Source organism: Bison bison, unplaced genomic scaffold (assembly GCF_000754665.1).
Source record: "Bison bison bison isolate TAMUID 2011002044 unplaced genomic scaffold, Bison_UMD1.0 scf7180017864063, whole genome shotgun sequence".
NCBI classification, from domain to species: domain Eukaryota; kingdom Metazoa; phylum Chordata; class Mammalia; order Artiodactyla; family Bovidae; genus Bison; species Bison bison.
This window is the reverse complement of record NW_011494635.1, coordinates 5,350,223-5,361,626: the sequence shown is the minus strand read 5'-3', so window position 1 is coordinate 5,361,626 and position 11,404 is coordinate 5,350,223. Positions and strand designations below refer to the sequence as shown.

Sequence of the window (11,404 nt, the reverse complement as noted above, 5' to 3'; positions counted from 1 at the left end):
GAGCTGGAAAGTGCTGAATTCTCCCATGGAAAGGTAAGAAAAGAAACAAAAACTAAGTGAAAAATCTCTTAGGAACTTAAGGAAAGAATCAAGCAAAGATCGTCAGAAACAAAGTGAACATGTAATTAAGAGAAATTGAAGGATATTTTCTTGCATGTTTCTTTAAAAAAATTTTTAGTTCTTTTAATTGGAGGATAATTGCTTTACAACGTTGTGTGAATCAGTTGTAAATATACATATATCCCTTCCCACTTGAGCTTTCCTCCCACACCCTTATCCCACCCTCTAGGTCATCATAGAGCACCGAGCTGAGCTCCCTGTGCTACACAGCAGATTCCCAAGATCTGTTTTACAGACGGTAGTGTACATATGTCAATGCTACTCTCAATTCATCCTGCCATCTCCTTCCCCCGTGGTGTCCACAAGTGCATTCTCTAAGTCTGCGTCTCTATTCTATGATTTCCTTGTGTTTTTATTCACACTCATCTCTCCTCTGACTCGTACAGTGGAGTCTTGATCTGTAAAGGGCGGCAGTTCAGCTCTCTGCTGCCTCCCTCAAACCAGAGTGATCGCAGAAATCCTTATGTGCAATGTTCCAACCTATGTAGGGGCTGCCTGGAGACTGATGTCTGTTCCACTTAACTCTGAGCTTAAGGTGAAGAGCATCTGGAATGGATATTACAACTACAGAATTCTGCCTTTAGAATTTTCTACTTTTAACTTTTGTCATTTTAATTATGATGTGTCTTGGTGTGGGCCTCTTTGGTTTCATCTTGCTTGGGACCCTCTGTTCTTCCTGCACCTGGATATCTTTTACCCTTCTCAGGTTTGGAGATCTTTCTGCCATAATTTCATCAAATATGTTTGCTGCATCTGTCTTTTTTTCTCTAAGACCTCTATAATGCAAATGCTAGTGCAGTTGATGTTATCCTAGAGCTCCCTTAAGTTATTCTCATGAAAAAATTTTTATTCTTTATTGCCGTTCTTATTGAGTGATTTCCACTATTTCTGTCTTCCAGGTTGCTAATGCATTCTCCTGTATCACCTAACCTGTTGCTGATTCCTCCTGGTGTATATTGCATTTGTTACCATGTTCTTCAGCTCTGATCAAGTCTTTTTAATATTTTCTAGTTCTTTGAAGTCCTCATTGAAGTTCTGTATTACACATATTCAGTGGGCACCTTTATTACTATTGTTTTGAGTTTTTTTCGGGTAAAGTATTTATCTCTCAATAGGTTAGTTTTTTTTTTTTTTATGATGAGGTTTTATCTTGGTCCTTCACTTGGGATGTGTGTGTGTGTTTCTTCTAATCTGTTTGGTCTTTTCTGTTTGTCTCTATGAGGTTAAGCAGTCATCTAGTCCAGAGTCTGTTTCCCTTGTAGTTCAGTTGGTAAAGAATCTGCCTTCAGTGCAGGAGACCCAGGTTTGATCCCTGGGTTGGGAAGATTCCCTGGAGAAGGAAATGGCAACTCACTCCAGTATCATTGACTGGAAAATCTCATGGACAGAGGAGCCTGGTGGGCTGCAGTCCATGGGGTCTCAAAGAGTTGGGCACAACTGAGTGACTAACACTTACTCACTTAGTCCAAAGTCTAAAGGGATGTCCTTTATGTAGGACTCGCCACACAGGGTGTCTCTGCGTGGTCTGCTGGTGACCAGTGACTTTGGTCAGTGAACAGGATCGGAGGCCACGTCTCCCCAAGGTGAACTGGTAGCTGCTATTTCCATGGGAGATAGGACTGGAAGCAGGATGAGACAGTGGTGAGCTGAGGCTTCTTCTGGGCTCAGTGGTGATGGGTGACCTGTTGGGGACAAGACTGGGGCTGGAGACACACTTCTGAGTTGGCACCACTTTCCCTGGTGCCTGTGATGGCTGATGGCCATCTCCCCCTCAGTAGGCAGCAGTGCCAAGCAAGAGCGGCTGGAGGAGGAGCCTGTGCAGGGGGATGGCCTGGACCGAGGTGGTCCTGCAGGCTGGTCAGAGCATCAAGCAGTGCCAGTCAGCTGCCCCATGGACTTGAGAGCAGTCACATGTGCACACACTCTTGCAAAGTAGAGTCTTGGCTCCTTGAACCCTCTGGTAAAGCTCCATAAGGTTTCAAATGAGTCGAGGGGGCTCGTCTTCCCAGGGCCAGTCCTCAGACCTGGGGTTCCTAACATGGGTCTTAAACCCCTCGATCTTTAAGGACAATCTCTGAGCCTGTTGGTACTTCTCCTCTTCTGTGTCACCTGCTAGGGGTGTGGGTCTTAACTAGATTTCTTCTACCACATGCCAGCTAGACTCTGTAAGTTCTTTCTTGATGGCCTCAGTTGTAGAAGAGCCACTACTCTTCTGCTACTCTTCAAATTTTTTGCAGCAAGACTTACTTTATATATAGTGGTATTTTTTTCTTTTTTTGTTGCACAGCTCAGCTTGGGGAATCTAGTTACCCAACCAGGGATCAAACCTATGGCCCCTGCAGTGGAAGCATGGATTCTTAACCACTGGACCACCAGGGAAGTCTCCAACTCTGCTTTTTAATCCCTTCCCAAGTATCCTCGCTTTGAAGTCTTTATTATTTCACATACACAAAAAGCAAGAAGCCTTAAACTAGAGACACAGTTTTTAATTAGCTCCACCAATCATAACAACTCTCTCCACACCCCAAAAATCAGTAAATTCTGATAGAACCATGATGGATCGCTCACAATCAGTATTCTTCGGAAAATGGATAGTCAGGGTGATCAGCAAGGCTGAAAGAGAAGGAGGGATGTTAATTTATTAATTCTGTATCACATGGCCAAGGAGAGTGCTTCTCTGTGGATGTAGCCAGGACAGCCTAAACATCTCAGTCCACAATCACATCCCACTTTCTACCCCAGGCACCCAGTCCATGTGTGAACAGTGCCTGCGTGTCTGATTCCCACAGTCACAAGCAATATAAACATCACAGTGATATTTCCCTTGTTTGGAATTACAGTTTATAAGAAGGTCTGAGAACTACAGCTAAAACATGAAGGTCATTTCAGCCCTAGGTGGAACATTTGGTCCTGGGTGGTGATGATGATGATCTCAGTAACAATTGTGCAGATCTTTTTAACACATCCATTCAACAAGTAAGTACTGAGCACCCCTCAAAATAGAAGGCATTCCATTAAGAACCTTCTGACCTCTTGAGATGTCATGGACGCATAAGCAACAATACTGATAAAGTGAGATGACTATTTTCTTAATTTACAAAGGATTAAAACAGTGGCTAATTAATAATTAGTATTACTGCTGCTTTCCTTTTTTCCCTATGTTTTTACTTTTCTTCCTAAATTCATTCCTTTCAATTTATTTCATTAAAGAGTACATTCTGAGTGATTCCATATGCCAAGAGTTATGCTGTTGACTTAAACCCACAAACATGAGGAAGTCCAGGCACTGACAGCCTGATGAAGGTGAACAGAGAAATATACTGAAAAGTTTTTGAATACAGAAAAGTAAATTTCCATCTTTTTGTTTTCATTTGTAATATCCTTTTTCAGAATCATGATATAGCTTTACAAACAGGAGACAAAGTTTTGACATCTTTCATTTAAAACTAAATCTTCCTTTTACTAATAATTTGTATTACCTTCTCTCTAAACTCTCTTCTAATATCTCTCTGTTTGATTAGCCTTCTTTCTCTTCAATCCTGACATCCTCCTGCAGTAATTAGGCAGCTGGAATTTCATGTTAGTGACTAAGTCAAAGTCAAGGAGTTAGGAGTTCCCTAGGGGATGATCCCTGATGAACAAAGGCAACACTGGAGTGAGTCTTGACTCGAGAAACCAGAGAGACCCAGACGATCTTACCTGGGTGTGTCCTGCTAAGGACACGGCCATCACTCACTGAAGGGTCAGTCAAGCTTATGATCAGCTTGTAATTCAGTTTTGTGAGATTATAAGGATGAGGACATGGGATTATTAATAGGGGGAAAAGGCCAATGAAGAGATCTATTTGGAAGAAATGGATGGTGTCTTGGTAAAGAAAGGCCCATTAGGGAGAAAATTCACCAGACACTTAGGGAAGGGAGTGGAGACCAGGCCATGTGACCTCTCAGTACTGATGCATTTTGCCTTTCATGAGACTTTCCTCCATAAAAAATATCAACAATATATTTTACAATTGTGTTAGGATAAACACAAATGTAGTCCAAGCTGGATTTATTATTAGTCATTATTAATCATTTCCTCCCAATTTTATAAAAAGTTTAAAGATAAAATATCTTCACAGGTCCCTAAAAGAATAGCAGGCTGCAGGCACTGTCCCCTCGGTGTCTACTGGATTCCTGGGCCCTGAGAGGAGATACATCAGTCACAGGGATTAGGGGCACAAAGTAGTGAATTCACCACCATGTCAAATCTGGGGATTTTATTTATGGGCTGTCCTGTGCCCCATTCACATTTCTGTTGGTTAGAGATGGAGCCCTGGAGGACCTTTGGTCTGAGGTCTGCATGAAGCCCAAGGTTGACAGCTATTCTGGAAACCAGGATTGTCTTCTGAGAATTAAGTTTTTAAAAAGCTTAGTTCCCCTACTGACCTGCCTGCTACAGAAAACAGTGTATGTGTGAAATATACACAAGTCACTTACAAGACTAAATCATAATATCGTATGTTACTGTTGAGGCCATCAATTGCTTTCATGTCTTCCGGAGTCAATTCAAAGTCAAGAACCTGGAATAAAGGAAGAATCACATTGACTTCTCCCCTAAGGAGCTGGCCTCCCCCTGAGGACTGCAGGACCTTCCAGCTGGATGGAGACAAGAAGAGGGGACAGGGAAGCCGTGTCTGTCTTCAGCTTCCAGGTGAACAACTTGGGACCCTCTGCAGAGTTCTCACTTCTCCTTTCTACAACTTCTACTTTTCTGCTCCAGTTCTCAGACAGACACACACACACAGGTTGCAAGGCATCAATCCCCTATCTTTCTACGTGAATTTCTTTTGACGGAAGAAAAGCAAACAAAAAATCAACTTTTTTTGCAAACAAAGACACTGTTGGACAACCTGGACAAAATACATGCACTTGACCGAACACTAGACTGTTTTCTTCCTTCTCAACATCCCCTAAAATATGACACAGCATAGAGCTTAAGCAAGTATGGAAAAGAGGATCCCCTGTGAAAACCTAATCAAGAATCTGATAGCAAACTTATTCACTACCTATGAATAAATCTAAAACATTGATTATGTACATGTCTCTGTGACAAAGTTATGAGATGCATTTAAAATATTAAAGAATACTTAAATAATTAAAAATGCATATCATAGTCACAAAATGGAAATGTCAATTTCATATACAAATCAGTTTTCTCCAAAGTGAGAAATGCAATGTGCACCAAAGTCTTAAACAGTTATTATTTTGTGGAAGTTGGTAGATTGATACTAAATTTTATATAAAAGAACAGCTAGTCAAGAGCAGTGACGACATACTTAAAGGGAAAAAAAGAACGCTATTTAAAACAAGATTATTTTCCACTATAATAAAGTAACAGAGAGGGGCCAGAAATGTACTTATGGACATTTGATACATGACAGAGTTGACAGTGAAAATCTGTGGGAAAATACTGACCCATAGATTTCTGTTTAACTATATGTATATACCTTTTCATGTCATATTCAAAAATCAGTTTAAGTGTATTACAGATTGAGATTTGTGTGGAAACAAAAAACCAGTTTATTAGGGAACATTTCCCTTACCCTTGAATAAGTTTGACCTGTAACTTCCACTGGACAGTGATATTTCCCAGAAGTGGTGAGTCAGATCTGAGCCCAGACAGGAAGAGGATTTTTTTCCCACTCACTGACTGGGGTTAATTGTGCTGTGATGAGATAAAGACCAAGTAGGTTGACAACAGTCTAGCCAAATATATATGACAATATATACAGAGAAGCATGCAGTCTTCTCTAACAATAGGCTCATCCACCTGCTAAAGCAGAACTGCCAAGCAGCTCTGCACTGAACAGCTGCTGCTGCTGCTAAGTCGCTTCAGTCATGTCTGACTCTGTGCAACCCCATAGACAGCAGCCCACCAGGCTCCCCCGTCCCTGGGATTCCCCAGGCAAGAACACTGGAGTGGGTTGCCATTTCCTTCTCCAATGCATGAAAGTGAAAGGTGAAAGTGAAGTTGCTCGGTCGTGTCGGACTCTTAGCGACCTCATGGACTGCAGCCTACCAGGCTGCTCCATCCGTGAGATTTTCCAGGCAAGAGTACTGAAGTGGGGTGCCATTGAACTACAAATACCCAAAAGAGTTCAGCCAAGAAGACAACAGCTTAGCTGAGTGCAGGTTGATTGTGAAACCACAGAATCAAGAGACACATAAACGATCTCTGCCTTAAACCCCTAAATGGGGGAGATTTCCTGTACAGCTATGGCTAATGGTATAATATAAAAATAAAAAGACATATAATCTAATAAAAATGTACAAAGTCATAAATAGGAACTTCACAAAGGCAGAAACTGAAATGCATGAAAATGAAACTACATTAATATTCAGAGAAATGTAAAATAAAATATGATGAATTGGTTCAGGATGACTGCTTTCACTCGCATGTCCCCAAACTCATATGTTGTTAACCTTACCCGCCCTGTGATGGTGCTAGAAATGGAGCTTTTGAGGGGTGATTATATCATGATAGTGGAGCTTTTATGAATGAGATTTGAACAGTATCATATTCATATAAGAGACTTGAGAGAGCTCTGTTGCCCCCTCCACCATGTTAAGGTACAAGGAGAAGCCTGTGACCTGGAGGAGAGCCCTCACCTGATCACCCAGGCACCCTGACTCCAGTATTTCAGCTTTAGAACTGTGAGGAATAAAGTTCAATTTTTTTGCTAAGCCACTCAATCTGTGGTATTTTGTTAGAGCAGCCTAAACAATTTAAGAAAATCACATAATGCAACTTTGTCAATTGAAAACAAAGAAAATAAGATGTCATTTGCACAAGGTGACAGAAAAAGTTGCAGACGTAATGCTGGATCTAAAATCTCTATTTTCTGTCCAACCTTAACCCTCTCCAGCCATGTCACCTCTCCTGTTGCCACATCAGGAGGAGAAAACCACTGGCAATACACACATGGCATTCATGCACAGGAAAGAACAGGTAACTCATTTTGACTCAAAAGTAATCTGAGAGCTGGACAAAAATGACCCTTGTGATGGATATTCTTTAGAAGCCCTCTGCCTACAGCCCCACTCATCACCTGCATGTTCTCTTTGATCCGCTTCCTGTTGTAACTCTTGGCTAGAACCACAACCCCACGTTGTATCTGGTAGCGAAGGGCAACCAGAGCTGGGGTCTGCTTGTGCTTTTTGGCAATGGCACAAAGAACTGGATCCTCCAAAAGAATAGGGTAGTTCGGGTTCACCCTGGAAGGAAATCAAGAAATCCTGAGCTGAGAGTGAGTACTCAGTTTCTAAGAGGATTCTCAAACAGACCAAGTAGGTCCACTCTAGACCAGTGCTTCTCAAAGTGTGGTCCAGGGACCAGCAGCATTGGTTTCACCTGGAGTCTTGTTAGAAATACAAATCCCATGGCTTAGCTGAAGACAAACTGAATCAGAAACTTGACTCTGTCACCTCCCAATCTGTGTTTACAAAGCTCTCCTGGTCACCTGGGTGTATGCTGAGTTGAGATCAATGTTTCCACAGCTGTGGTTTTGTTCTTGTACATTTCAGGGGTTGTTTTTCCTCTCCAATCATAGCCCCAAAGTAAGTACAAGAGCATAAAAGGAGAAGGAAAAGATGGATACTTTTTGTTTAACTTTCTCAGTATTGATAAAAATTGAGTAGTCTCATAGTAACTATTCTTTTCATCACTATTTACAGTGTGCACTACTTATACAGATGTTTACAAAAATGGTTCAAATTATCATTTTTTTTGATCATCATTGACCTGGGAGGTTTATTATCCTGACTTTTGGCATAAGGTAAGGAGAAGGCAATGGCACCCCACTCCAGCACTTTTGCCTGGAAAATCCCATGGATGGAGGAGCCTGGTAGGCTGCAATCCGTGGGGTCGCTAAGAGTTGGACACGACTGAGCAACTTCGGTTTCACTTTTCACTTTCATGCATTGGAGAAGGAAATGGCAATCCACTCCAGTGTTCTTGCCTGGAGAATCCCAGGGATGGGGGAGCCTGGTGGCTGCCGTCTATGGGGTCACACAGAGTCGGACACGACTGAAGTGACTTAGCATAGCAAGGGAAGCTCAGAGAGTCTTTTACTAGCAACGTGTTCATTAGTTACTAAGCAAGTAAATCATGACTTAAGCTTATGTCTTAGATTTCAACTGGGGGATTATATATAGATTTTAATTCAGTCACTTGTTATTGACTAATCTACAAGACACATATAATGTAAAAAATACTTGGGTAGGTGATGAGAAGACAAAAGAGAAGGCTCTTCCATTTTCCCTCTCTACCCTCTGCCAGTTGAGAGCACTGAGTACAACATAAAAAAACATATTCCATGAAAAATTGAATTTTAGGTAAACTCTGTTGTCTTCCTTAGCGTTCATTACCAATTTTTCAATCGTTGGGATCCCAGAGCACCATAGGCAACAAGAACAATATCATGTGACTTGCAGAACTCCAACAGTTTGTTCTGATTGAGATAAGGGTGACATTCCACCTGTAGAATGCCAACATAAAAGAGTGTCAGGTTATATAGGAAGGTGATACCAATATGACAGAGAAAGGCAAAAAGTTTAAAACATCTAAAGAAAAAATAAACTATGGAACACTAAATTAGAATGGAAAATATCAATATAAAGTAATTTTTAAAAGAAATACATATTATATCTCTATTCCCAAAAACAGAAAAAGTAATAACATTCCCGAGAACAAGCAACCCCAGGGAGCAGAACTCAGTTTCTAAATACATTACCAGGTGACATACCTAACTCCAGATCTGGGACAAGAAAACAACTGTTTGAGTCTTGGACATCAATTCTTGCAAAAAGCAAGAATTTGCTCCAAGATACGTGAATAAATGTCTGCAGGACAAAAGAACCAGATTGATGGGTTCCCATTGGTAACATCTGAGTACATTTTAACACCAAAGGGAATCATGAGTGAGAGCAAATATAGCACACAGGGTCAACAAAAATCCCTGAGAGAGAAAGAGCAAAAACGTTTCCCTCCACGGATGATTATTATGAAAACTCCTTTCTCAGAAACTGACAATTAAAGGGAAGAAGGAAAGTGTTTGATTTGTCTCATAGAAATGCTGCTGCTGCTGCTGCTGTTGCTGCTAAGTTGCTTCAGTTGTGTCCGACTCTATGGGACCCCATAGACAGCAGCCCACCAGGCTCTGCTGTCCATGGGATTTTCCAGACAAAAGAGAACTGGAGTGGGGTGCCATTGCCTTCTGTCTTATAGGAATAGGTGTATTTTATCCTGACTTAATGAGGGAATTTTATTTTTACAATAAAATGTCAGGTAAGAAGATTAAAAAGTGCTTACATTGAAAATATTGAAAACTGTCCCAACGAAATAATTAATTCAGGTGAACATCATTGATGGATTCTCAACAATTATATGAACACCTGGGGGAAATTGAAATTCCTCTGAGGACAATTATTATCCAGTAGATGACTGGGCAATTTCAACATGGGAAATACACATTTCCAAATTTAAAATCTAGCTACCAGTAGCTTTAATAGGAGAACAAAATAACCATCATCACAGTGGGATAGCTGGTTATCATGTGCTTCCTGCTGGGTGCCATGTGAGGGGCACAGCATGTAAAGGACATATTCCCAAAATGTATAAATTTATGAGCATGAGTAAGGGGTTCAGGACTATCTGTTAATTTACAGGAATTGAGAAACAAATTAACAATACAAGATGATAGTCTGATAAATCTATTATATTTGTCAAAAAACTGTTTGGATATCATAGTTAGAAAATATAATTGAGTGACCATGACAGGTTAAAAAAGCTTGAGATACATGACTCAAAGTGACATGTGAGCCACAATGAGATCAGTTCAACCTAATGTTACACATGTAAATACACACACACACACACATCTGCCAATGTGGCAAAATGTGAAACATTTTGCATAGAAAAGGGAAAATATGAGCATACTTGATGGTACCCTTAACTTTTCTAATATCTGAAAATTTTCACAATGAAAACTTGGAGGCAAAATTAATGCTAAAATCACAATAGTTTTGAAGCCTTTTTAATTTAGAATATCGATTATACATATATGTTGTGCTGTGCTTAGTTGTGCAGTCATGTCCAACCCCTTGTGACCCCATGGACTGTGACTTGCCAGGCTCCTCTGTCCATGGGGATTCTCTAGACAAGAATACTGGAGTGGGTTGCCATGCCCTCCTCCAGGGGATCTTCCCAACTCAGGGATCAAACCCAGGTCTCCCGCATTGCAGGCAGATTCTTTATCATCTGAGCCACCAGGGAAGCCCAAGAATATTGGAATGGGTAGCCTATCCTTTCTCCAGGGACCTTGCTTCTATTACCAGTCACATCCACTACTGGGTATTGTTTTTGCTTTGGCTCCATCCCTTCATTCTTTCTGCAGTTATTTCTCCACTGATGTCCAGTAGCATATTGGGCACCTACTAACCCGGGGAGTTCCTCTTTCAGTATCCTATCGTTTTGCCTTTTCATACTGTTCTATAGGCAAGAATACTGAAGTGGTTTGCCATTCCCTTCTCCAGTGGACCACATTCTGTCAGACGTCTCCACCATGACCCACCCATCCTGGGTGGTCCCACACAGCATGGCTTAGTTTCACTGAATTAGACAAGATCATTCAGGTATGACCTAAATCAAATCCCTTATGATTATACAGTGGAGGTGAGAAATAGATTTAAGGGCCTAGATATGACAGACAGAGTGCCTGATGAACTATGGAGAGAGGTTCGTGACATTGTATAGGAGACAGGGATCAAGACCATCCCCATGGAAAAGAAATGCAAAAAAGCAAAATGGTTGTCTGAGGAGGCCTTACAAATAGCTGTGAAAAGAAGAAAAGCAAAAAGCAATGTAGAAAAGGAAAGATATAAGCATCTGAATGCAGAGTTCCAAAGAAGAGCAAGGAGAGATAAGAAAGCCTTCCTCAGTGATCAATGCAAAGAAATAGATGAAAACAACAGAATGGGAAAGAAAAATAGAGATCTCTTCAAGAAAATTAGAGATATCAAGGGGACATTTCATGCAAAGTTGGGCTCGATAAAGAACAGAAATGGTATGGACCTAACAGAAGCAGAAGATATTAAGAAGAGGTGGCAAGAATACACAGAAGAACTGTACAAAAAAGAGCTTCTGACCCAGATGATCACGATGGTGTGATCACTGACCTAGAGCCAGACATCCTGGAATGTGAAGTCAAGTGGGCCTTAGAAAGCATCACTACAAAAAAAGCTAG

General features: G+C 41.0%; 1 protein-coding gene across 1 annotated transcript in view; it reads right to left on the bottom strand.

The window, feature by feature from the left end:
- Positions 1–2,591: 2,591 nt before the first annotated feature.
- Positions 2,592–11,404, bottom strand: part of LOC104985999 (dihydrodiol dehydrogenase 3-like) — a 17,322-nt gene continuing 8,509 nt past the window's right edge. The window contains exons 6-9 of the mRNA XM_010836399.1: positions 8,529–8,638; positions 7,211–7,376; positions 4,599–4,681; positions 2,592–2,733 (exon numbers count right to left, since the gene is read on the bottom strand). Coding sequence (XP_010834701.1) covers positions 2,691–2,733; positions 4,599–4,681; positions 7,211–7,376; positions 8,529–8,638 — 402 coding nt within the window. The 3' untranslated portion in view covers positions 2,592–2,690. The remainder of the gene's footprint in view (positions 2,734–4,598; positions 4,682–7,210; positions 7,377–8,528; positions 8,639–11,404) is intronic.